Source organism: Tympanuchus pallidicinctus, unplaced genomic scaffold (genome assembly GCF_026119805.1).
Source record: "Tympanuchus pallidicinctus isolate F22 unplaced genomic scaffold, pur_lepc_1.0 scaffold16, whole genome shotgun sequence".
NCBI lineage: Eukaryota > Metazoa > Chordata > Aves > Galliformes > Phasianidae > Tympanuchus > Tympanuchus pallidicinctus.
Window position 1 is genome coordinate 12,945,272 of NW_026294679.1, and position 27,036 is coordinate 12,972,307.

General features: G+C 45.8%; 1 protein-coding gene and 1 long non-coding RNA gene across 10 annotated transcripts in view; one reads left to right on the forward strand and one right to left on the reverse strand.

Annotated features, from left to right (window-relative positions):
* Positions 1–130: 130 nt before the first annotated feature.
* On the reverse strand, positions 131–6,273 carry LOC128077989 (uncharacterized). The gene is made up of 2 exons (XR_008205249.1): positions 1,982–6,273; positions 131–257 (listed from the first exon to the last, which is right to left on the reverse strand). It is a non-coding gene; the product is annotated as an uncharacterized LOC128077989 (long non-coding RNA).
* A 359-nt stretch (positions 6,274–6,632) lies between these two features.
* LCOR (ligand dependent nuclear receptor corepressor) overlaps positions 6,633–27,036 on the forward strand; it is a 72,576-nt gene continuing 52,172 nt past the window's right edge. For 4 of the 9 annotated variants that reach the window (XM_052676671.1, XM_052676678.1, XM_052676680.1 and 1 more), the window contains exon 1: positions 6,633–6,750. In XM_052676671.1, the coding sequence (XP_052532631.1) occupies positions 6,654–6,750 (97 nt within the window). In that variant the 5' untranslated portion in view covers positions 6,633–6,653. Of the gene's footprint in view, positions 6,751–21,350; positions 21,444–27,036 lie in introns of all 9 variants that reach the window. The other 5 variants (XM_052676676.1, XM_052676672.1, XM_052676673.1 and 2 more) reach the window with 4 other exon arrangements.

The window sequence follows — 27,036 nt, forward strand, 5'->3', positions numbered from 1 at the left end:
TGTCCCTCAGAATTTGCTGTTGGGCCCCCTGTTCCCTTAGCCTTCCTCCTGCTGCATAAAACATGTTTCTATTAGCAATCATCTTGTTCTTAGCAAGCTGCAGTTCGAAAATGATTTTGGCTGGCCTAAATGTGTGGCGGGTTTTTTATTTAACTTGCCAGAATTTGGGATTTTCTCTGCTTAATCTTTGGCCACAACTTACACTTGTTGAAGGATGTCTTTTTTACTTCAGAATGCCTTCTTCATCAGCTGTGCATCTGTGCCATATTTGGAGATAATTCTTTGTTAGCATGTTTTGACTGATGGCATATTTGAAGCTTTAAACACAGGGTCTCGGTGTCACTCACAAGCATTTTGTCCTTTCATCAGCTACTTTAAAATCCTTTTATTTCCCAAATTTTCTACTTGCTGCCTTCTGAGGGAGAATGCACCCATCTCCTTTATTCCAGTTGCATCGCACTGCGTAGCACTTTTATTCTCGCTTTTCCTCCGGGCAGTGATGAATTTGAGCACATTGTATTTGCTATGACAGAGTTACTGTTCACTCTTACATTTCTAACTGCCTCCCATGCACTGCCCATGACTAACTCAAGAGTTTATTCTCTACTTGGTGCCTCTGAGAGGTCGTTCTAAGAACCATTCAAGGCTAAAAATACAGTCTTTGCATCATTCTTTGACATGGTACCCACCCAGTCTATTGGGGTAATTCATGTCTCCCATTATGATTGTGCTTTCTCCACTGACAACTGCCCTGAGTCCTCCAACTGTTTTTCACTCCACTGTCCTAATCAGGTGCTCAGCAGTATGTACTCAGTGTTCGATGCATTTCAGTGAGCATATTCCTCTGGTAGTCTAAACAAAATAAAGAGACTTCCAGCTGAGAGACCTCCCTCATCTTTGGTGATGGAAACAAGCATTTTATGATCACTACCAGTTAAGGTCAGCTCACCGTGTACAAAAACGGACAGTTTTCCATATGCGTTCTGGAATCCTTGTCAGGTTGAAGGCTATGGTACTCTTTCCCTATTTTCCCCCATCTCTATTCAGAGGCTGGCACTTAATTTGCTGGTTTTCACTTCTCGATGACCAAGACTGGCTTAAGTAGCAGATTGCACACAGCATTAAATAATGCAATGATTTCATATCTGGATTGATTTGCAGTTCTTGCGTACTGGACACAGCCCCAGCAACAGCTTAAGGAGAACGGACCTTCTTAGCCCCATCCTTTGCTTTGCTAACAGTACTTGCAAAATGCTTTAGGTGCACATAGCACAGAAAAATACGTCGTGTTTGGCTTTTAGGAGCATCTGTGTGTAAATTAAGGGTTTTATCTACTATTCTCCAGTTGCTCCACCTGCTTATTTATTTATTTATTTATTTGCTCATTTAGTTTGCTTGTTTCCAAACCCATTCTGAGATGTTTGGAGGTACAGCCTTAGACAGCCTCTGCTTACAAAGGAACCACCTCGGGCAGCATTTGCTGCAGGCAGCTGGGCGCTTCCAGCTCTGTTCTAGTTTCAAGTGAAGGTTCCCATATCCCCTCCAAACAGTGACAAGCTGACTTTGCTACACCTTATGAGTTCAGAGGAATCAGTTCTAAGTGCACCTTGCTACATCTGCCCCTCCTTTTGTTACAAAGGCGACCTTTTCTAGTCTGACTGTTCAACCCGCCGGATTGCCTGTTTCTTCAATGGGGATAAACGCCTCTCTGAAACCTCAGCCCACCCTCCAAATCCATTCTTTTTTATTTACACAAACATTACAGTTACTGGTGGCACATTGTCTTGTGCACTGAAATCCATCCTAAACTCAACAGAGATCCCCTTTATACTTTCCAGATAGCATTCTGCCCTTCTCCATGCATCTGCTTCAACGTGGGACAAGAAACTCTGGAACAGGGGTCTTGTTGCTGCTTTATCCACCCCATGGTGGTTCACAGACTCCCGCACAATAGTGTATACCACAGCATTTCCCTTCTCACCTGTGCCTGTGGATTGCAGCACGTGTCGCACCGTGCTTTCCTCTCATCAGCCAGTTTCCTCTCCTTTGCCATGCTGGCTTTTGGGTTGTATCCACAGTGCAAAGCATGGCCCACAACTCTGCTGGGATGGGAGGACTTTTGGGAGTGAATTTTGCCGTTTAGCTGAATGCCTTGTCAAAGGTTAGTTTATCTTCTCAAAGTCTCTCCAAGCTGCCATGTTCTCCCTTTGGCCCAGTCACAGCCTGCTGTATGATTCCACATTTCTTTTTATTTCTTTATTTATTTGTTCCAAGCGAAAGGAAAAAAAACACCTTGTGACACTTCATTTAAGCGTAGGATAAAGTACACACATTTGCGTGAGATCCTCCCTGGAATAGTGTTAGAACAAGCATTCAGTCCTGGCTTGCATTATTTTACCTCTGTAATCTCAAGTTTGCTGCAGGGAACTATCCTGTCCTGGCGAGAAAACTGAGAAGACAGTATCTCTCTCGTGTTCCTATAAATCATTTAACAAAGGCAATATATTGGAGCTAAGCCAAGTTCCTCAGAATAAGGCATGTTTCTGCTTAACCTTCAGTGAGGTCTCATTTGTTGCTCTACTTGACAAGGCATAGCCTGCATTTGGTTCTGCTTGGCCGGGGGCTCCCCAGAGGACTAGGATGCTCGCTCTTTCAGTCGAAGCCTCATAGTGTGTGGTTCGAAGCAGAGCTTGCCTGATGTATTAAATACACTTTGCTGATGACTTGTAGTGGATTACAAGCTTGAATTTGTGGCGTTGTTTTTTTTCTTTTCTTCACTTGCTTTTGTTCCCACTTGGGATTCACTGTCTCCTGAGAGGCTCCTCCTGAGACTGTGGTACCCACTGGGTGTCCACTAAGGTACGAGGACTGTTCAAGAATGCCTGTGCAAGTCCTGCTTCACTGCAGCTGGCCTGTATTGCTCAGATGTGCTGATGGAGAAGGTGCTGCCCTCAGTGCAGGATTGCTGCAAGCCACACAGGAGGCAGACTCTTGCAAACCAGCAATTTGTAGTCCATCCCCTTCTCACATTTCTGCGTACTCAGACCTGAGAGGCAGGCTTTTTATAGGGGGGGTTGAATCCTATTTCCACTGAATCCCATAATTGCAATGCTGTTTCATGGGGCCATTTTTTTTTCCCTGCTTCTTCCTGGCCTCTGGTACCTCTGCGGCCATAACAATACCAGGTGTGGTGCATAGCTTATAGGGGGAGAAGACAAATTTCGGCTCTAATGCCTTCTTGTGTATTTTCTGTTCCTATGGCAGAACGGATGTTGGAGAGACTTGCTGTAGCATCTGCCTTGAAAGCCTTACCTCTGAGATGCCAGGCTCTGCTCGGTGTTAAGTGAAATTGTCTGCAGCTCATTAACATCAAAGCATTTTCTCCACTGGTCTGGGCAGCTCAGTAGTAACCAGCAGATGAACCAGAGAGCAGATACGCTCTCTGCTAAACTTTGCCTGCAAACAATTAACATCAAAGGGGAGCCACTGTGAAACAGGGGGAAAACAATGCTTCTACTGCAGTGAGCCTCATATTTAGTGCGGAGCAGGGAGAGGCCAGAGCCCCAGCCCAAGGCTTCGTGCTGAGGTGTCTGCAGGAGCGAGCAGAAGAACGGCCGCTGGCAGTATTGCCCACAAATGTGCTGCATTCACTTTGGTTTGAACAGAGCTCCCCAGAGCTGTTTGGAGCAGCGTGATACAGACTCTGGTGTATTACAGCCCAGCCAGCCTAGTTTCAGGATCAACTTGGATCTGCTGTCACCTCAGCATGCCTGAGGCTGTGTCACCACATTTGCCATCACTCTTGAAGACTTTCCTGAGAACAGTTCCACAGTGCTTCAAGCCCCTCTCTACTCTTCTGAGGTCTTGACTAGTGATTCCAATGCTTCTGCCTCTTTCTAAAGCGGACTTTGACCCTCTATTTGCCTTTCCTCACAGGAAGCCTATGGATTTAAGCCATTTTTTTGGCTGCCAGACCATTCCCTTCCTCTAGCTCTCTAGTTCATGCCTTCCTCATCTTCTTCCTCTCTGGTCTGGCAGTGGATAAGAAAACCAGGCTGCTGGTATTTACCACACTAGCAGTGTGTGATTAGCGGTGGGGAACAGGAGGGACTTGAAAACAAATTAAATCTCTGTCTCACTTTCTGCTTGTTTGACCACAGCTCTAACATGCTGCAGCTGCAGGTCAGAAGCTTTTTGTCAAGTGTTGCACCAGCACAGAATAGAAACATGGGGCTATCTCAAAGAGTTTGCAGTCTAAACATTGATCTAGAAAGAGAAGATTGCAAACAACAATGACAACAAAAATGCCATTATGCCAAATGGTGCCTCTCTGATAATAAAAGCTGGGGTCACGATTACAGATGATGCAACTACAGCGAGATGTGATCAGCCAGCACGTGCTTCCTTCCTGCCAGCTCTTTCAAGGGAGTGCTCACTGCCAGCCACAGGCAGGGCAGAGCGCTGCAGGGCACAACCGAAACAGTCAAAGGTTTGTGAGTCAAAGTTGTAGGAGGTGACTTTCAGGCACTCTAGGGCTAGGTACTTTCTCCAGAAGGCAGGCACACTTTGTGAAAAGCTCGTGCAATTCTGTCAATCAATGCACTGACAGATTTCTAATATCACCTAGGCAAGAGCCAGACCATTACAGAACTGTGGGAATTCGTCTTGTCCATCCTAGAAAAAGAAAGGCATATGGAGGCTATGCACAGAATGGTGTTAGGATAGAGTAAGGGTTAAAAGCTGCAGGAGCAAGATGACAAAACTGCTTTGAACTGGAGATTCAACAATTTAAGACCAGCCTCATATGCATACCTGGGCCATCTCTGTCACAGCAGGGATGTGATCTAAGGGCAGAAGAAACAAGGGGTTAATGACAGCTCAATGGCCAAGGCCACGCTGCCACATTCATGAACACTGGCCATTGAATCTCAGGCTTCTACGACCAGATTGCACCAAACATATGCTGTGAGGATAAGGGGCTCCAAATGGCCCTGCACCCTACCAGAGCAGGCCTGGCCAAACTCTCGTTGCTTTACAGCTGCAAGGACGCAAGCTGAAAGTTTTTCCTGCAATGAATTAGAAACCATCCCCTAATTTTGTGTTAATTAAATTAAGTAAATTAAAGGCCAGCTAATAGCCTTTTCTTTTGCTACAATTTAGCTCCAAACAGCTCTGTCCCTTCCTTGAAATTTATCTCCTTTCTCCACTCGAGCTGATAGAGCAATCATATTTCATCTTTGCTTTCTCTCTGCTGGACAAGCCAAGCTGAGCTGTCCTGGTTTCTTTTCGTAAGGCAGGCTTCTAGCTGCATGCACCATGAGCCCAGAGCTCTGAAGCAGGATGGACAGCATATCCCAGATGCGAGTGCTCCTGAATGGGGCACAAGCACTTCTCTGTCTCCACGGGAAGCGTCACCTCCGGGACATCCTACTTCCAAATTTGCATGCCGCCAGCATTGACCCCTCTGCCTTCCCAGCTCCCTAATTGGGTGCAGCTTGGCAAGGTCACGGGAGGGAAGGTAATGATGCTGGTGGCTGGGGTGGGGAAAAGAAGGTCGTGACTCCTGAGTTTCATCTCTGGCCTTGCTGCTTACCCAACTGTATTTCTACTTGACAGCAGAGGAAGAAGACCGTCTGCTGAAAAGCTGTGGCTGCAAATCCCTCCCGCCTGCTTTTCTAGCGTAACACAAGGCGAGGTGTTTCCTCTCTCATGACAGAGGAGTGGACAGCAGCAGCTGGTCCTGCGGCAGGCTCGGGGCAGGATCTGGGTTGCAACATTTCACCGTTCCAAGCTCAATGCCCCGAGCATTCATAAAGCTGCTGCTCTCCTCCTCCTGTCAGCGCGAGTCCGGTGCGCTCCGGAGCCCAGCCACCAGCACTGCACGGCACCCAGCAGCACCGACCCTTCCCCGGTCCCTCCAGCTGCTCACCGCGCGCCATCAGAAGCTGCGTTACCCCACCACCCACCCCTAGAGCGCCTGAGCTCACGCCGGAGCAGCTTTTTACTCGTGGCCTAAGGCTGAAGGGCTACAACGCAGGCGGCGGTCGGTCGAGGAGCCACGGCTGCCAGGAGGCAACCGAGGCACGTCTCCTTTTGGTCGTGGGTCCGGCTGCTTTGGCCGCCCTCAGAGCGGGAGCGGAGATTTCAGTTCTCGGCAGAGACGCGCGCGGCCCTGGGGGCAAGACGCCCCCCCCCTCATTGACAGGACGTCCCCTCGGGGCCGGGACTTCCCCTCAGGATGAAGCGTCCCCCGTGGGAGCGGCGGCCCTTCGGCATGGGGACGCCCCCGCGGCTGCAGCGGCGACCGCCCGCCGTCGCGTCCCGCGGACCCGCAGGGCCGGGTGCGGCGTCCGCTCGGGACGCGGCGCGAGAACGGCGCCCCCCCGCGGGGCCCGGCGGAGCCCCTCACGTGCGGGCGGACGGCGGGAGGCCGCGCGGGAGAACGCGCAGGCGCGCGGCGGGAAGGGGCCGGCGGCGGGGCGGGGCGGGGCGGGGCGGCGCCTGCGCGGCGCGGGGCGGCGGGGCGGGCGCCGAGGGCGGGTGGGCGTGGCGCGGCGCGGCGCGGCGCGCGGCCCTTCCTTCCCGTCCCTGCCCCCCTGGCCGTGCCCGCCGCCGCCCCCACCCCCACCCCACCCCCGCCCGCCGCCCAGAAGATGGCGAGCCCGTGCGGGCGGCAGCAGTGCTCCATCGAGAGGCGCGGCGTCCGCCACCAGCTCGATTCGTGGCGACACAAGCTCATTCACTGTGTAGGTGAGGGACGGGCGGCGCGGCGGGGAGGCCGGGCCGGGCCCCGCGGCGGCAGCGGCGGCGGCGGCGGAGGCGGCGAGGGAGGAAGAGGAGGGAGCGGCGGGGCCGCGGCCTGCGGGCCCTCCCCCGCTCTGCGGGCCGCCGCGAGGCGAGCGGCGCCGGGCCGGGCCCCGCCCTTCGGCGGGAGGGCGCCGCCCGGGGGTCCTGCCCTTTTGTGCGGCCCCTGTCAGCGCCGCGCCCGCTCCTCCCCGCCCGGCCCGGCCGCGGCCCCTTCAAACTTGTTTACGGGCGGGCCGGGCCGCGCCCGCCGCCGGGGAGCAGCCGCTGTCAGTGGCCGGGCGTGGGGCGAGGCGGAGGGCGGAAAGTTGCGGGTGGGCGCGCGGAGCCGCGGCTCAGGGCTGTGTGATCGCTTTCCTCCTTTTTGTTTTCCTTCCCTTAGTGTTATTTTTTTTTTCCCCCTCGTATTTTTTTTCCTTCTCACCGGGCGCGAACCCTCGTTTCATTTTTTACGTACGCGAACGCGGCCCTAAGCTGGCGGTGGCCGCTCGCCGTAGGTAATCTGTAACGACGTTTGCAGATTCACTTCTGTTCCTTGTGCGCAGTTAAACCTCTTATTGTGGGTCGGCCCCGCGCCCTGCTTCATTACCGAGGATTTAAAGCACCATTTTTGGTTCCACCCGGAGCTGTGAGTGCTGCCGTGCAGGCACTGGGCTCCGTACGTGCCTTAGTTTATGTATATGGACCTGTGCGTTAGGTGCTTGTTAACTCCAGATTAATAGAAGCAATTAGCTTGCATGGAGCATAAAGCAATCCAAGGGCAGCCTTTGCCTGAAGGTGTTGGGTCCTCCTTCCAACCGGTTATTGATGTTTCTAGATCCAGTTTGCAGGGGTTCATCTTTATTCGAGCTGGTAACTTTGTCCTGTGAGGTGTTTTTTGTTGGCTTCCCTCTCTGCCTGAGCCGGATTGGCTTTACTTGTGTCTCCTTTTCTCATCTCCTCTTACCTTGCTGCTGGGATCACCTGTTCTCTTCCTTTCTCAGCTCCCTGCTTGCAGCATGTCGTCTCATCTTCCCCTCTGTCCTGCTGCTTTGTGCTTGGGGCCGGGAGCCTCCAGCACTGCTGTCCTGTGGGTCGGAGCCTAATCAGAAAGCTGTGAGAAAGAAAGAGGGGACAGAGCACTTTCACCCTAATGCAAGGTCCCCAAACAGCAGCTCTGAAGCGCAAGAATTGCCTGTTCATTATGGTGCTGCTTGGGAAAATCATGGGTAGCTGAAGAAGTTGGTCATCTGCAGACCTGAGGAGAACACGTTGTTGAAGTTCTTAGCAGCCCTAAGTATTAAAACTTAACATCAGTGCATGCTCCCCATCATTCAGACACTCCCTGTCCCACTTCCCTGAAGCCATTTAAATCGCCGTCTCCCAGAGGAGCTGCTTTCTCCTTTATCCCTTCTCTGCACTTAAATTTGATATACATTTGTTTCCCTGAAAGATTTCGCTCTGAAAGTCCCTCTGTGTGCTTAAACAAAAGGTGCTGCAGACACTGCTAAGCACAGACTTGCTTGGGATTTTCTTTTTTCTTTTTTTTTTTTTTTTGAGATAAAGTACAATAACATTTTTAATAAAATAAAGTCCAAAGTTTAACAGTGCTGTGTGACTTTTATCTTGATGGCACTGTGTCATAAATAGTTTCAGCCTCAAATTGATCAGCTTTATGAGGTCTTGGGACCTGCCCTGTTCCTAGTATAGATCTTGCATAAATTGTTTGATGGTAGAAGTGTGTTAATTGTTACCTATTTTTGTTGTTGAATTTTTTTTTCTTTTTCTTGGAGTTACTGAACGTTTATTGCACTACTCCAGGATACACAGATGGAATTATGCTGTTATCTTAACTGCTTGTTCCAAATACATCACTGTCATTTTAAGTGGGTTTGGACAATGTTCTTTGAGGCTTATGGACTGGCCTGTTAAATGTGTGATGTGTTTTTTCACCTTGATCATTTTTTAGAAGTCTTAAGAATTTCTCCCTGAGTGGGAGAAAAAACAAAGGTAAAAATGAGGAGGTAAGGAATGGTAAAATTCTTATTCCTTCAGAAATACCAATTGCTATCTAGTTCTGAAAGTAAATCTGAGATGCGTGGGGTTCTTTGAGTTAGCAGAGTTCCCTGAGAAGTGATATTTTAGCGCACAGCATGGTAGTCAGAAATCGTGAAGCCTGTGCATTGAACTAGAGCATTTGGCTATAAAATATGTCTGAGGTAATTCGCTGTTCCCTCTTGTTTCTGCAATAGGCTGCCCTGCTGTGCTGGGGCTTCGTGACAGTTTGTCCAACTGAAGTTGTGCTCCAAGAGGAGCAGAAACACAGCGGGATTGAAGAATAGCCTTTGCCCCCAGCGAGCCAATTCAGGGAGTCTGTGCTAGCAGAAATCACCATCTTCTGGGGGAAATAAAGTCATCTGCCAGCACAGTGCTCTGAACTGGCTTGCTGAGGGGCCAAGCACGTACCTGTGCTAGCACAAGGATGAGGGTGAGAATGCATGGCTGATGGAGGGGAGAAGAGTGAGAGCACAGAGGGAGGTGCAGATCATCTGGAACTGTCACACGGTTGTGCCAGCACAGTTTTGGTGGGAGGCAGCTTAAGGAGCTGCTCTGGCTTCAACCTCCATTCCTCAGTGTGCATTTTAAGCCCCCATTTTCCTTTCTTTGTGGCTGGAGATGAGGTGACTGGTGGGGTACGTGGCGGTGCAGAAGAGGTTTCTCAGCTCACTGTGCAGTGCACTGGGCTGTCAAAGCACACAGTAGGGGTGGTGAGCAGCATCTCGATGCCTTCTTAGTATTTTGATTCTGGAGATGTGATGTACCAGGTGATAACTGCTCTCTGGTCCAACCCCAAGTGTTAGTGTGTCTCTCTGTGTCCAAAAGCAGATGCCTAGATGTGAATGTATCTTGTGCTTTTTCTTTTTTTGTGTATGTGTCTATTTCTCTCCAAGCCTCCAGTCACTTGCTGTTCAGGCACTTGCTGAATTGGAGATGGATGGTGAGGTCACATCACTAAGGAGCAGAGAGTTTGATGGCAGAGAGAACCCACAGATTCCTGAAACCCTCCTGACAGCTTTTAGGCAGGCAGTAATGGCATTGCAGTGCTGTGTGGTTACTAGAGTGATAGTTTCAGGTATTCGCGTGCATTTCTACTAGCTGGTGATGCTTGGCCCTTTGTTAAATATTAGCTGTACTCCTAGAGACGCCCTGACTGAATTACAGCTTGTGCTGGGGGGAGGGAGAAAGGGAATGTGCTGGTTCTCCTTAGCTGTGATGCTGGTTTGCGTAACAAAATGATCTAAAAGGAAAACCTGCAACACCCGCGTTGGGTTTCCAACCATCCTGAACTCTGTCAGTGTTTCATTGAGAGATTACTTCATCTTATTTTGACAGCTTATGCGTAAAGTCAGCTGAACAGTTTCCACTTAGTTATTTCAAACAGTCGTTGCCGGCGATATCCTGCAACCCAAGCACCCGAATGGTGCCTGTTCCTGGACGCCCGTTTGTTCAGTGTGGTCTTCCAGGGCTAAGGGCAAAAGTGTGGACTCCGTGGAGGAAATATGATGTATCAGGAAGTATTAGAAGTTAATATTAATCGAGTGAATGTGTATAACAGGGAATAATTCTGAAATCTTTATTGCATTTCCTTATCTTGGTGATTAGTTGGGTTAGTTCCAGCCGGTGTTCTAGATGATAGAAACTGGCTGCAGCTTCCAAATTACGGAGCAGTTAGCCCCATTATCTCGCTGGTTTAGAAGCAGGCTTGAAGCTCCGGGTTTTTAGTGTAGTTGTAGTTCAAAGGGCAGGCTGTATTTCTTTGATCCAAAATAAGAAAGGTTATTATAACCCTGATGGTGGTGGAAAATAGCAATAAAAACAAGTTAGCAGAAATCGGGCTGAAGTAAAAGTTTAAATATAGGGCCGATCTGCACTGGTATCTGTCTCCGTGCCCACAGCAAATGTGTAAGTGGTGCTGTTTGCCTTATCTCAACCTGCATGTAGTGTCGATGCAGCTTGTGGCAATTTGCATTAATATAAATCTGTTGTACAGAAACTTTACAGTGTAGTAGCTAAAGGCTTGTGTGAGAAGATCTGCTCTGTGCACGTTTTTGCCTGTTTGCAGTAGGAATGCAGGGATGGAGAATTACTCTTCTATGACAGTTATGCCAGGAAAAAAAAAAATGAGGCAGCTGTCATTTAAAAATAAAAATCTTTAGTTAAAAGGAATGAAACTTACAGCTTGATATTTAGTTCTACTTTAAATGCTCAGGGAAGGATGGTGTGCATCTGAGAAGGTGAACTGCGGGGGGCGAATCCAGATCTGTTTCAGATATCACTTCTGATTCTCCACGAATCGCTTCAGGTTTACCCTCATTTTTCTGTTTGTAAATGGGGAATAAGTTCTGCCCTGCTAGGGGCAGTACCAGCCAAACCAAAGCATGCTCGAGAAGTCCTGATGGTCGCTTTGTGTGGTGCCATCTTGCATTCTTCTGCTTGCTGTCAGATGGAATTTTGGACAAGGCCGAATGACTGGGTTTGTTTGGCGTTTTAATGAAAGTCTGCTTTAATTTGTGCAAAGTAATGACTGTCACTGCAAGGTGGGAGGTTTCTTTCTTTAGACACGGACATCCTGCAGGAAGTACGGGTTCTTTTGCTTAATTTTTAACTAAGAACTTACGACACTCAGAGTCCATCTACTTTTAATAGATCTTCATCAAAATGAATTGCAGCACAAAATAGTCCAGCTCCATCTAGATGAAGTCTTTGTAGAATTTGCATACGTGAACCTCCCCGCACAGATGCATCCTACAGATGAACAGTTCTGTGCTAGTTGCACCATTTAAGAAGATCCCCGTGGGGCTGTTCAAATTCCTTAAGCCCCTTCTGACAGTTTGTGCCACATCCCCATGTTACACTTCTGTACGCAGCAGCATTTGAGTTTACAGCTGCACTTTCGCAAAGGATGGATGATAAGAAATCAGCGCTCCTTTGCTGAGGTGTGTAAATCCTTATCACATAGCTCTTAAATGTCTTAATGCTCTGCCATCTTAGGCTGACGAGCCTCGTGTGCAGTTCTTGTCTGAGAACCTGTGCTCTTCTGTTGCTAGTGGAACATAGCAAAGAGAATACTCCCTACAGGTCCGTTAGGCAAAGTTTTAGAAGAACAGGCATGTCATAGGGTCAGAGACAGGTAGCCATCTCGTGCTGATGAAGGTAGAAATGACACTGCTGCAGCATTTCAAGTGGGACTTTCCAGTCTTCTACCTTGCCCTCCTGTGCCTGCGTATTCTCACTGTTAAGAGTATGAGGCTTTGGTTCTGGAAGGTTACGTGGATGGACGCTTTAATTCCCTGAGAAGTACGAGGCTTCCAGGGTTGTCTGAGGACAGGTTAGACAAGTTGGTCTGGGCCAATCCAGGCTCTGCCTCTTGCCTGGCGGTGCTCGTTGTCGCGGAACAGAAGGCTCTGCAGAACCAGCCATCTTCTGGTGCTGCTGGGTGACCTGAATCTTCTCGCTTAGGAGTGAGGTGAGCACCCAGCTCGTCTGAAGCACTGTGTGGAATTGCATCTACAGGGTGAAGGGGAGGGAGCGGACACAGGACAACCTCTTCCAATGCCAATCAATTTTTGAGCCCTTCTTCTGTCTTCTAATGGCACTACAGACTGTGGTTATATTTGCCAGCAGAACCGTGTGAGCGGGCTCGAATTGTGCCCTTGTAATGCACATCTCCGCGTGGCCCTTAGTGAATCTGTGACCTGACTGCACCTGGCTGGGAAGCAGTTGATATTTTTTTTGTTTTGTGCCACAACGTTACAGGGGATGGAGAGGCAGAGAGTGATGTGTGACATCAGCCCGAACCCACGTACAAGTCTTCAGTTGTCTTTCATTGAGTGCTAATTTCTACGTGCATTATGTTCACTTGTGTGAAGCAATTTCCCCGGTTCTGTCTTTCTTCAAAGCTCTGTGTCTCATTCCATGCTTGCTCCCTAATAATGCGGGCTTTGCTTTCCCAGCCATGCTGGCTGCTCTTGTCCAGTACTTCCATTAATAAGTTACAGCTTTCTGCTGTCTCTCCCCAGGGTCTCTGCAGGCTTTTGGGGTTCCTTAGAGCTCCTTCTGATAAATCCACGTGGCCTCAGCTTCCTGTGGGAAATGTGAGAGCTTCAGCTTTTCTTTTTCTCTTGAAGAAACTTGTGGTAATTTTTTGTTACTGTCATTTTATGACTTTTGTTTTTGTTTGTCCTCAGAGCATTATCTCTTACCTCAGATTAAGCTTCTCTTGCATGCTGCACATGGAAGTGCTCTTTTATGGAGAGTTGACAGAAACTCAGCTCTCCAAGCTGAGTAGGAGATTTAAGTTACACATCAACACTGCCTGCCCATTGAGATGAAGTGGAGGTTATGGTGTTCCAACGTTTCTGCAGGACATCACTTCCTGTGTTGTAAAACTGCTATTAGACGAAGTCTCCCTTCAATTTTTCCACTTCTGTTAAAGAGAAGAGAAAAGATGGTATTCCTGCTGCATTTTCTAGAAACGGCTGCAAAGTGGCTGCACAGGGAGGACTTGCAGGGAGACAAAGGATGCTCCTTATGCCCTGAGGACCATGATATTTTATGGAAGGGAGAAGGGGGAGAAAAGAGGACTGGACAAGAGCCTAGTATTCATTAACAAAGGAAGCTTTCAGAAGCTGAATCCAGCAGTGTGGAAAGATAGCAGAGGCCACCAGGCAATCTCTTAACTCTTGAGTTGAGTTTACTAATGAAAAATTTCCTGGTTCTCTTTGAACTTTCTTTTTTTAAAATACATACATAATGTGTGCATTTCAGTATCTGGCTGGAGAATGGCATAGGACAGTCTGCAGTGACCTTCCTCCCACCTCAGCTGCTGTTGGAGTTGGGTGGTAGTGGTCATATTTCGGAAGTGGAGCAACCAACAGTAAGAAGAGGAACATCATGTAATCAAGCTACAGAGTTGTTCACTTCTTGATTTCTTTTTTTTCTTTGGTTACGTTAACAGAAGGATGTGGAAGTTTCACCCCACAGCCTGCAGTTCCCCACGCTGCTCCTTCCACAGCGCTGACGCTCTTCACGTCCTGGTGTTGGAGTCGCTCGTGCTCAGCAGCTTGCTGTTGGGCTCCCACTGGAAGGCAGGCAGCACCTAACTGCATTACCTGTGTAACTCACCCTGAGATCTGCCTCCTGCCTTGCAAGGACAGGCTAGGCCTGCAGCTGTTCAACTTTCCAAAACAATTCATGTGCAAAAAACCTCTTGTGTACTCTGCCTGTGCTTAATGAACCAGCAACTGAACCAGCAGCGTTTGGATCAGTTTTGTTGTGGGGTAGCCTCAGATGAGTGGGAGCAAGCAGCTCGTGCAGCTCAACCAGGAGTCTGGTGGCCAGAAGAGCTCCTTTTTGGCCTGTGCTTTGCGGACTTGTTCTTCTGAAGAATGTGTTGCAATATACAAAATGGATTGTGAGTAGGCCTTATTAGCTTTGTTTAAGTGCTCCCAGCAAATGGGCTTGCTTGGCTTTGGCCTTCTTCTCGATGCATCCATTTATTTGTATGCTGTTTTGTCTGGTTTGTGAACGTGTGGAAGGTAGGCAGAGGTTATTGCAGACTTTGTCTCAGGTTTGATTGCCTTCTGGTTTAAGTTTTGTAATTGTGGCAGAAGTGATAAAAGCTGCTTTCGTGGTGGTCCTTTATGTAGCCTCATGAAGCATCTCTGCAAATGTGCTGTTGGATCATTTGAGTGAAGAATAATTTTTGCAGAGGTGATATGTAATAACTTCCATTTTACTCTGCAAAACCAAGAGAATAGAAGTGCATGGAAATCATTTTACTTCTTGACCTAAGGAAACTTAAAATCAATCTTCCTAAAGCAGTGGTTCCATTTACTTCCTTTAGAAAAGGAGGAGCGTATCTACCTCATCCCTTGCTTTTCATTGAATATTTTAAAGTGATCAGTAGAATTTAAATGTTTGTGTGTGTGTGATACTGTAATATCTCGGGATTTCTCAGTCTTTTGTTTGTCTTTTTGAATAAAAAAGGGGCCCTCTGCTAGACTTTGCTTCCAAAACAGACAGCGAGAGAAACATGCTTTAAAAGAAGCATCTGCAGTTTCCTTTTGCTTCTAGTTTGTCAGCCTAATTGATCTCACTGCTAAGGAAGGGAAGTGCCCTTTGCTGGTTGGAAATGTCCATTGGAGGAGTTGTTCTCTTCAGCTGGAGGTGGAATGTTTCTCTGACCTTGGTGGTTATTCATCTGCATTCACCTGTAGCTTAGACAAAATTATAACTACAGTGCAGGCATTGCTGCTTCTCACTGAATGCTTACATACTGCCTGCAGTCTTTTTTCCTTATACTTCCCTGCCCTCATTGTCATCCTGTGCATTCATACAGTGATGAAAAGCATCTTCTGGTACTGTATGCTGAGAGGACCTAGTTCTCACATGTTACGGGAGTATTTTTGTAAACCCTTCACAAAATCTGGGCCCTCTGCAGTTTTCCTGGAGCGATGCAGGGTGATCTGGGAGCGGGCAGCTTCAGTGCTGTGTTGAGACAGGCCTTGCTGAGGCCTTTGGGTAACGCGTGCTTGGATTCAGCAGGAATGCTGTGTTTATCTCTTGAACAAGCCTAAACTGTCGAGAGAACTTTGTTTTGCCAGGGCTCTCTCAAGTCACTGATTTTCAACCTGGAGCTGGCAAGAAGCAACTGTGGAAAAACAATCCTAGTGCCAGCAGTGTGAGTTGTGTGGGGTCTTCGTGTTTTTCAGGAGCCCATGGTTAGAAAATTACTGTCTTAAATGATTTGTAAACAAAGGCTGCTTTCTTTTCCAAAGTGGCTGGAGGTATCAGATGATATTTAGTCATCTGTTAGATTAGGGTTGAACTTTCTTTCCTTTCTCTTCCCATACTTAGCTGTTTTGAAGTCAATTTTATCAAAAAATGGATATCACTAAAGAGGCTCATCCTGGAAAACCTCAGATTGAGAGTTAACTTGTGGAAAAAGGTTGGAATGGAATTACGTAGGTCTGTTTAAGTACTGCACTGCCTGTAATCAAGGCTTCTGTATTCTTTCCCTTCCAAGAGTTGTGCTGCAAAGGCCAAATTCCTGCTACAGAACCTGAAGAGTTCATTACTACTCCCTGGCAGGGCTGTGAATGAAATGTAGAACACATAGGCTCCAGTGCATGCTGGTGTAGTGTCAGTACCACATGTTGGCCAATACTCAGAAGCAAAAGATAAACTGCCTTTCTGGTCTCAAGAAGGGTGATTTATTTATTTTAATGGGTAGAGTATGCTAGAAGCACGGTAAGGACAGGAAGCCGCTTGGTAATCCCCACGTTTGTTGCTCTTCTGGGCACCGAAGCCCAAGTCGCACTCATCCTGTCCTCTCCTGCAGCTCACTCTATTTTACTGGAACCGTAGCTGAGCTCACAGAGTGCAATAACAGCACAAAATTGAATGTAGAGTTCAGAGGTTACTCCGTTCAGCAAGTTACTCAGTTTCAAATTAGATTAAAAATTGACTTTGTAAGTTAAAGATGGTGCAGAATGGTAGTCCGTCCTGCCATGGAGGCTCCTTGCCTGTAACAAACAGATCGGTTCTTGTACCCAAATCATCTGTTTGCCTGTGACTAATCTTGAATACATATCTTCCTGCTGCTTGTACTTTGAACTGAATTCTGTGCTTCCAAATGAGAAGAGCACATAGGACTTGCAATTTTTTTCTACCCCAGGTAGCCCAGGGACTACTGTGTTAGGAAATGCCTTATGCAGCTCGTGTGTTCTGAGTGATGGAGGGGAAGGCATGCAGGGAGAAGTCGGTCACAGCTTTTTGGTCTATACTTACTGGCATGTTGATGAACTTTAGCAGCTAAATGCACTTGTGATGACACCTCACAAACTTCAGAAAGTAAGCAGTTATATTTGGAAACTTTTCATTTGGGTTTTTCAGCACTGAAACTACTAAGCCTACTTTAAAAAAAAAAAAAAAAAAAAATCTTTGTGAAAATGTTAGCTCCCAAGAAACCAGCCTGTCCTTCCTGTATGCTTGTGGGCATTTCAGCATCCTAACCATACAGCCTGCTTGAGGTCTTCTCCTTTCTCTCTTTCATCCAGTACTGAAACTCAGAGGGCTTTGCTTTGCTGTAAGGGAAGAGGAGAAATAGTTCTTTCATGCTCAGTCTCAGGGAAGAGGTGAGTGATTTTCCTGATCTCATCTTTAAAGCAGACAGGTCTGAGCTCTCAGCATGCCATGGTGCTGCCTAGAAGGGTTTTTACGGTTCAGTCTAAGCAGCACACAGAGCTAATTGCAGAGCTGGTTTCTACTGGCAGACTTACAGGGTTAAGAGTGTTGAATTTATAGCCTAGTTGTGAGATTCTGTTGTTTGTGGCAGAGCTTTCTTTTAAAAATAACTCTTGCTCTGAACACTGCGATTCGCTGCCCCTTAGTTTTGCCCATGCATTTGTACCTGGCTCTGTTTGTAAACCGGGTCTGAAGTGTCTCTGAGCTGCCTTCCTTTGCAGGGGCTGCAGGAGGGCATGGGTACCTGCTGGAGCTTGGCTGCTGGGTGGGCTGTCCTGGGCAGGGATCCCTTCCTCAGGGCAGGAACAGTCTTGCTGCTGGCAGTCCGTGCTCAGCATGGTGTTAGGAGCAAAAGCAGGTTTGGTTGTTCTTGGGTTCGTGATCTTTCACTTCAAGTGGCCTCACTGAAGTCGTAAGCTTACACTAATTTTTGGGAATAGCATGCAGAATGCTTGTCTGCAGCCTTTGGATCTCCTTGGTGATGCATTCTTTTACTCAGGTGGCTCCTCCCCGTTATCTTGGTGTGAGGGGAGGAGGATGAGACAGCTCTGAGATAATAGGCATCGGAGCATTGGGGTATCCCAGGAGTCCTTCCTCTAGGAACCAGTGAAGGAAAGTGAAAAGCTCTCTAAAACCAGGTCTTTTGGAAATCCACCCTTAGCAAAAGCGGGGGTCAAACTTCACAAAAATGCTTTTAGGAGGTGAGATGATACGTGTCAATAGCTGTGCAGCTACCTGGTTTGTTTGCATCCACTGAAGGACAAAGGTGCATCTGGGGCAAAATCAGAAGTTTTTGTTCTGTTTCTGGAATAAGTGGGCTGTGAGTACCATGCTGAATGGTATAGTTAGTTTAGCTGGGAGCTTTGTCTGAAATCCAGAAAAGAAAGACGAGGAGGTCAGCCAGAGCAGCAGGTGCTGCAGTTTGTGTTTTGTTGTTGTTTTTTGGTGTTAGCTTAGAAAGCCTCATAGAGATGATTTGGAAAAAGCTGTTCTAAAACCTTATTGTCTTCAGTTCCTGAGTTACGGTTAGGACAACATAGGGCTGCATCAGAAAACCTCTATTTTTTTGGACAAACTGCATCAGAAAATGGTCCTTGAGAATACTTGATAGAACACCGTGTTGGCTGTTGAGCTAGAAGCTGTTCTTTTTCCAAACCAAACATAGTGCTATCTTTTTTTTTAAACAAACAAACAAAACTAGATTATGTTACAGTAATAAAAACAGCTCAGTACAAAGTTAAGTTTCTGAAAAGGAATGGAATCATTCTCTGAGGCATCGCTGTTTTGTTGGAAAATATCAAAATATATTGGACATTTACCTTAGGATGCATCAGCTCGAATCAGTATCTGCGGAAGATGCTACAACCAAAATTCAATGTACTTTTTTTTAAGTAAGGGGGAGGAATGTGTCTGAGTCACCTTACACCAAGCAACTGTAATAATGCATTTCAGCATGACTGTGAGGAAACTGCAGATCCACCTGCAGGCCTTGCTGAAGTGTGAATTTGCGTTGTGTTCATGTTAAGTGCAGGTCTGGGCAGTAACTTGGACACTGATTTCTGATAAATAACAATGTTGATGTTACTTAGCCTTAATGAGCAATATGGGAAGTTACAGATAGAAAATCCTTCAGGAAAAGTCTTTGTCCTGTGACAGGAAAATAGAAAGCATGCAGGCAATGTGTAACAGAAGCAGATTTTCCCGTGACAGCGACTTGTGGTACCGATCCCTGAACCACCTTGTCGTGTTGCCTTGCAAATGCAAGATGAGTGAGCATCTAGGGGGTGGAGAGGATGAGTGGGATCAGCCCTGTCAGCAGAGAGCTGGATTTATTGTGGATGAAAGTGCCAGCTAATCGGCAATAGTAGCTTCGTGACATTGAAGGCATTGCGGAGTTCCTTGTAGCAGTAGCCTTCAGTTAGCAGTGATCCATCTTCTGGGAACTTTAGATAAGTGAGCTGTGCAATTTTGAGCAGTCTTACTGTGCTTTTCATAGTTAACTTACGCAGTGCATTTTGTACACATGTATTTTGCTGCTGTTGTGGTTTTTTTTCCCCTTCCTTTAAAGCACTTGAGCTGGACAAGCTTCATTTTGGTGCCTTGCCTAGTGCATGTGCATCAAATTGCAGTACGTCCCAGTGAGTAGATCAATCTTTAATCCAGTGTGTTGATTTTAATAACATTAATAGAAAATCGTGGACAAATGATACTATAATGAAGATGTTAGAATCATCATCGCCCGTTGTCAACAAAAAGTAGCTTCCAGAGATCAAACCAGCTGAATCTCGCTGTCTTTATGTCCTCTTATAGGATGTCATAGGGATTTCTTCATTCTGGTTCGCACAGAACAGTGGTAATCTTCTCTCTAACCCAAAAGTAGAAGGACTCGTTGCCTTCTGTTGGACTTTGTGACGTGTGCTGTAGGATCTCCAGCAGGAACCTGAGCCTGGTCTGTTTGCCTGGTCTCAGCAGCACACACCAAGAGCTCTGCAGCGTGTGCTGCGACTGGCTCCAGCTCCTCTTTTTTTTTTTTTTTCCCTCTTGCAGTCCTGTATCTTCACTGGAATATTTGGGTCCCATGCTTTTCATGTGCTTTGAATCCAAAGGCTTGACTAGAATTTGCCTCTATGTGCTTTGTCTCATGCTGGCACTGATCTTTCAAAAGGGATGACAGATGGATATGTAGCCCATGTGTCTATGTGCAAAAAGGACAGGATTAATTTTGGTCATGTCCTAAGTTTTGCATTTTCCTACAGTGCATGGAGCTCTTCCACGAGAGTCTCAGCTCTAACCTGTGCTCCTGCTTTAAAATGTGCTGCAATACTGTTACGTTCTGTGTGGCCCTGGGTTGGAATCTCCATTGAAGACAGGAGAATGAGCAGTTTGTCAAAGATAGGGGAGAGCAGGAAGGACCGTTTCTTTGTTCTTGCCATCACATCACAAGCAGAAGCTGTAGGATGCCATAGGATGACTTACCTCAGAAATCACTTAGCTTAGCAGTTGTCAAGAGGAGGCAGGAGGGAAAGCCTTCAGTCTCCTGTTTGGATGTGATGATGGTGTGCAAACTGAAGCATAAATCTCCATGTGGAGCTTATTCTAAAAGGCAGTGACATGATAGGCAGAAATATGGCTTCTATTGAAAGGGGTTTTTTGTTCTTTTGTGGTGTTTTTTTTTTTCTTTTTCCTTCCTTTCCCATTTTGGTCTATGGATTGCCCTGGGCATAGAGCGCTTGGTTCTTCACCGAAACCTTGTTACTGAGGGTAACGAGTCCTGCAGAACTAACTCTCTTCTGTTTATTTGGAATGAAGTAGAGTAAATGTTCTGCAGTTGGTTTGCCGTTGGTGTCTGGAAGCCTTCCTGAAGAGCAAAGGCTTTGACAGCCTTCAGAAATGCACACCGGTTACTTAACTTGCTGCGCTTGACCTTAGGAGGTGCAGGGGAGAAAGGAAGGCTCTTGAAGGCCATCAACGGGAGGAAAGAGCCAACTGCCTTTAGCTTGACCCTACAGCTGGGTGGTGCAGACGTCCGCTGCCACGGACGAGTGGAAATCCTTGTTGTCAGAAGAGTAACTTGAAGGCTGAAGTGAAGGGTAAAAGGTTTTAATTCTCCTCTTGCGAGCGGTTGAACTAGCTGTTTAGGTTTCTTTGCTCGGGGACCACATGAATAAATCTGAACAATGCAAGGCTGAGTTGCACCTGTAAGAATGGATTCATTTTGTTAGCTTCCTCCTGTTCCTGCACAAAGCCTCGCGCAGCAGAAGTACTGGAAAAACCTGCTGCATAGGCTTATGCTAACCGTATGTTAACTTTGCTTAAAAAAAAATTAAACCCTACCTCCTGCAGAACTTGATTTGCCATTGAGAAGAGCTTTCCACTTGCTGGGAGTGAAGGGGAATTTTTCGGTCCCTGGCAATTGTGTTAGGAAATGGCCATTGTTACCGACTCAAAAGACTGCAGAAAGAACTTTAATTTCCCTGCTCTGTTTGATGCTTCTGCAACTCCAAACTGTTTTTCACTGCAAATATTCAGCTGACTGTCCGCTGTTGCTGCTTCTAGGTTTCTTTCATTTTACTCTTTCTTCCTGTATCCCCCACTTTTCCTCTCCATCGAGTGTTTGAAGTTATTTTCCATGAGATTTTTGTTTCAAAGCTGACTTTGTTTTCTCTTCAGGGCATTGATGTATTCGCTAATGTTTGCAACATCTCCGAACGTAGTATCCTCTGTGAATTAACTAACATGCTGTTTACCCTTTCTTCCAGATCCAGTTTCTGATCCTACTTCCACATTTGGGAGTATGCAAGGGACAAACGCATCTCTTTGCGTAGCTTGACTGGATATCCCAAGACTAGGATGTTAGTATACTTAAACCATTTTTTGCATTAAAATGTTGCCAGTATCTTAATTGCACGTAGATTATTTTTTTGAAATGTAATTAGCTTTATTGGCGTTATGCATATTCAGAAGCCTGCTGGTAGGAACAGTTTTTCTGCAGTCTGACTGCTGCTTATTGATGACTTCAAAATGGGTTCAGGAGAAGGAAGAATTTCCTGGTTGCTTTTGAAACGAGCCAGCTTTATTTAGTGTTACAGCTCTAGCGTTCATTCTTGAAAATCTTGGCTCTTTGTCTAATAAGATTAACTGCAGGTTAATCCAGGAACATACACAGTCTTTAGACCGTGTTCAAGATATTTATGAAAGTCCACTTCAGACTTCTGAATGAGTGAATACAAGCCTAGGAGAGATTTTGAAATAGTCAACTATCTGTAGAAATACTTGCATCAGGTAACTGTAAGATTTTGCACGCTGTATTTCTATATATACAATATATACCTGTATTTTTAATCCTCATATTGCAGGTTATGTTACTCTGGAACTTGTAAGGAACTAATTATCCGGATGAGTAAAGCCCTATGCTAAGATGTTTGTTGCAGAATTGATAGCACAGCTATCTTTAAAATGCATTTTGTGATTGTGTAGTTATTGTAAAACGAGAGATTGCATGCTTTCTGTTATGTAAGCAATTATCTGGTGGTAATTATCAGCTCAATGATTAAGAAGTCAGTGTTAAACTCGTGTGCTATTTTTAAAATATGTATTTTTGAGTTGATCACTTCTTGGAATGTCTTGTATTCAAGTATGACCATTTAATGGAATTATTTATTGAAGATCTACTGTAAGCAACTACTTAAATGACTGAAGTGAACAAGATGCTGATGGCAATCCTCACTGTGTAGCTGTGGATTCTGCAGGTTCCTCTGCAGGCTTTGTTTTCCCATGAGCTTCTGTTCTTGTCCCCCTTTAAAAGAAGGGACCTCTCTCTTGGTATGGTTTGAATTTCTTTTGTTAAAGCTCTTACCAGTATTTTTGGCTAACGCTTTGAATTAATTGGTTACAGTTTTTGTGTTTTCATGTCTGCTGTCCAGCTTTGTGTGAGAATGATAAATTTGGGTAAGACTGCAGTTCTTCCTTGGCTTAGTTACTTCTGGCAGATGTTCTCTGAAGACCACGTGCGTGAGAAGTGCAGTGTTTTGCAACACTTTGGTATTTTGCTGCATTCAGTTTCCATGGTTAGTTCCTTCACTCACCCTTCTGTGCTACTCCAGTGGTTTTATGGGAAAGCAAGTTGTGTTCTCTTTCAAGTTTTCAAGGGAACTCAAGATTCATTAAGTCCTATTGGTTAGTTTAATTTCATAAAATCTGGAGCACTGCGTGTTAGAAGTCTGATATTCCTTGAGCGTGGAGACATTTCTGGTATTGAAGAACACTTACAAAACATTGGCTGTAGAGAAGTAACCTGCAGAGGTGTGAAAATGATGGTAGTGGTGAGTAGGCTACGTGCGTGAAGTTATCTTTGCTTCTTGCCCGTGCTGTCTCTGGCAATTCCTTGTTCTTTCTTCATGTTGTGTTTGTTCATTACATGTGTGTGATACTCTCATTTAATAATACATAATAAAATTATGTGTAAATAATCCTGTAGGGAAGAATGCACTTCAGGGAAGATGGTTGCAAAGCCTCATAGTGTGAGGTTACTTTGCAGCTTTGAATATCGGAGTGCCACTCTGGCCTTGAAATCGTTTAGAAGCAGATGATTTGCATGTAAGCAGCAGAAGCAGTTTGTATCAAATTCCTCCACTGTTTATACAGTTGTCCTGCTGGCAGCTCCTCGCCAGGGATTAGGAAATCCATTTATGGGATTCTTTTCTTCAAGGATTGTCCAGAAGTTACCAAAAAAAAAAAAAACACAAACAAAACTGCTTTGGATACCATAGAAGTGGATGGTGACCCTGATCTGAAGAGCTGAAGCTTTTGTAGTGAAGCAGAAGCAGCAGAGTGTTCCTGTTGTCTCTTCATACTGAGGTTGTTACAGGTGTTTCGGTCTTTGCTGAATCCAGATGCACAACATGGTGTGGAATGCCAAGCTTGAGAAGCTTTGTAGGTGTATTACCTGGAAAACTGAATTCAGATTTTGAACAGTTTGTGGTAGGCAGCTTCTTAGAAAGCTGAGTGTGCAGCCAGTTTGCCTTCCCTATCTTACCACCAGAGAATCATTTGAAGATCTGCCGCACATCCTGAACAGGGCCTTCATTCTGTGAGCAGACCTGAGGCAGTAACCGATCTACGAAGACTTCTTTTTATTGAGATTCCAGCTGCAAAATCGAAACGATTGCTGTTTGGGAAGGCTGACCTGCAGATGTCTCTTTGTTGATGCTCCTGGATAGAAACCCCCTAATTTGGTTAACTGTGAGTATATTGGAGATTCTGCTGTAGTTTGATTTTCAGAAACATAGAGTATGGAAGCTTAGCAGGACTGCTGTCTCCTCTCAGGTTCAGATTGCACACGTTGCTTTCAAGCATCGAACTTCAACTGGAAGGAAAATAAGAGTTGTGAGAAGGATGGGGTTGCCTCAAGCCAAGTTCTGTGGGTAACGTGGCTTTCTGAATTATGGAAATCTGATTGTCAGAATAAGAGGCGTGATGGAGACTGAGCTTTGTCAAACTGCATAGAACTACTTGGATTGGTGAAGACTTAAAGATGATAGGAACTGAAAGTGATGCATATATGACTCATCTAAGTGCAACTGAAACTGTTAAATATGCTGATACTCACCAAATTCACTGTAGTTGCCCAGGAAAAGATACTTGGATGTAACTTTGGTATCTTATGGCCATCATAAGGAGTGTTTTCTCTGTTGTGTTACTTCTGCATCAACCCAAGTGTGAAGATTTTTTTGTTCTGAATGTGATCCTCAGTTCTGGTCCAGTTCCTGTTTCACGCATCAGTCTCCCACCTGAAGAAGACCATCCCAGGACAAGAATGTCAAGTGGAGGTCTTGATTTCAGCAGTGTTGTTATCTCAGATGTCCTTGGTCCCGCCACTTGTTCCTGCTGGCATAACTGGACTACAGCAGGAAATTGTTTCTGTCTAGAAATAATGCAGGGGGGGAAAAAAAAGTGTGTTTTCTTCCTTTTTTTCTTCTGTATGCGCTTGTTCAGTTGTTTATATTGCCAGTGAAAGGGGAAAAGTGTGGATAGAAACAAGAACAACGTTAAGCATCTTATCTTCTATCCAGTGTTGCTGTCAAGGAGGAAGAAAAACTCACTGTAATCCCACTTGTAGTAAAATGCAAAATACCCTGCAGAAACTGGGTGCCTCTCCCATGAAGCATATCTGCAGGAATAGCTTATGGAACTGATGATGTGTGTCTGAAGCTGAAAGATTAGTAAGAATTGCTACGTGAAATGATGGCAAACACCGTGTCTCAGTGAGAAGTGAGAGAGATTTATTGATGACTTTCTTTGAGGAAAATTTCCACTGAACACCAAAGGTCAGACTTTCATCACTCCTTACTGCAAGTTTCTTGTATCTCTGTGTAGGTTTTCCTTTTCAAAAGAAAGCTCCCTGCTCCTGGTAATGCTCCCTCACATCTGGCAATTTCAGTTCCCACAGCTTATTTCAGCACCAGAAGTTTGGCTGCTGTAACTTCTCCTTATGAAGTTGTCAGCAGCCCTGCTGACCTCTCAACATCTGGAGGAGGGTCAGGGCTCCAGCTTCTTTGTTACAGTGGTGCAACCTCAGGTGTTCAGTGAAGGAAGAGGAGGAGTATTTCTGCCCTGTTTGTTTTTCCTGGCAGAAGAGTGACTGTGCTCTGTATGAGTTACAGTGTGCTTACTTTGTACCAGTGTGCTTTTGCTACTGTTATGCTAGGGGCCCTGAAGCTGGCTGGGTTCTTAGGCTCAGCAGCGCTCCCTGTGTGTATGCCGCTTGCTTGGTGGGCGCACAGATGCATCACTTAAGGGACATTTTGAAACACAATTCCAGCTCTGACAACTTGTAAGTTACAGAACACAGTATCACAGCCTCTTTTGGTGTTACCAACCTTTTCTCCATGTATGGATTTATTTTTAATTATTTAATTTAAGGCGAATAGCTTCCCTTCTGCCTTCACTTCTAATGATCCTGCCTTGTTTCTGTTAGCTGCCTGGAACACCCAACGATTTCACCTAAATCATCATTTCTGCCTCAGTTGAGACTGAACCGTTGGTCTGAAAGGGCTATGGATTCTTTCCAGAGTTTCTGGGAAGCCTTAAGATGTCAGGTGTACTTTACTGTAGTCAAGATTCAGCTTTGTTTCTGTGATGGAGATCCTTCTCACTATTGTTGTAGTAAAACAATCACTTGACCTGATAAAGTGGTGTATCCTTGCATGTCTTAAGAATTGTCAGGAAGCTGTCAGTTAGCTGGAGTCAGAAGGCCTATTCTTCATTGGGGCAATTATGTAATGGCTTACCCAGAGGTTCCTTTAGCATAACATAGACTCTTACAGTCACAGATAACAGAGTCAAATGGCTCTTGGCTTACCTGTAAGATAAAAGCTGCCTCTCAGTTCAGAAGCATTCAGCAAACTTTCACGGGTCCTTGCCATTTCCTGATCATCATCAGATTTTAAATGATGGGTGATGCAACTATACTTAGTTTTCTAAGTGGAATCAGGCTTCCAGTCCACTTTGCAGACTTTGTATGTATTTGAATCTCTCTCTCTTTGTCATAGAGGTGGAGACGGTGAAGGACTGTGTATAACCTGGGATCAAGACATAGGAAGAGATACAATGCATTGAGCTAAGCTAGTAATAAATGATGATGTAACTGATCTGTTTAAAAAAAGGTAAAACTAAGACACACTCCAAATGTTTTCTGGAGCACAATGATGGTTTAATAGATGCTTTTGCTGCCGGTGGTCTGTGTTTAGGTGGGTTCAGCAGCTTGTGCCTACCCTTCCTGGGCTGTTTTCTAGCTGAATTGTTTCATCTGCTCTGGTTTCACAGGGTGACTCCTTTGCAGACAGAATGATGTGGGTCAGCACTGAGTTGCTAGGAGAAGGGAACCTGTTTAAATAGGAATGCTGGGAAATATGAAATAGAGCTATTATCGCAGTCAGTTTAACTGGCATGCTTTTGTGCCACACCAATACTCTGCTTGTGGCAGTCTGTTCCTTGCCTGCACACCTGACTTTGTGGCATGGACGTTACTGTGGCCGCATGAAATGAAGCAGAGCAGTGAACTGACCCTGCTGTCTCTTCTGTGGGAGGTACTTTCCAGTCAGAGCAATTCCATCTACCAGCAGGCTGTTACTACCCTGTGCTGGGGTAGCATGATGTATGGAGGCAAATGCTGGTAGGTAGTGATGTTCCTCTAACTTTGTCTGGCAGTGAAACCCTAACAGCTTGTCTGTGCTGGATAGGAAAAAATTGCTTTAAGATTGAGAAATGTTTGGGATTCTGACAAACTTCTGTTCTCTGATGTTTTGTGCTATTGAATGCTCATTCTTGGGTAATTTGGCTCTTTGGATCTGTTAAACTTGTTGGTAAAGTTTCTCTCCACTGGAAGTTGCATCTGGTTATCTGAAACTTCACACTTGGAAGTCAAAGAAAAAAGAGCACAATTTT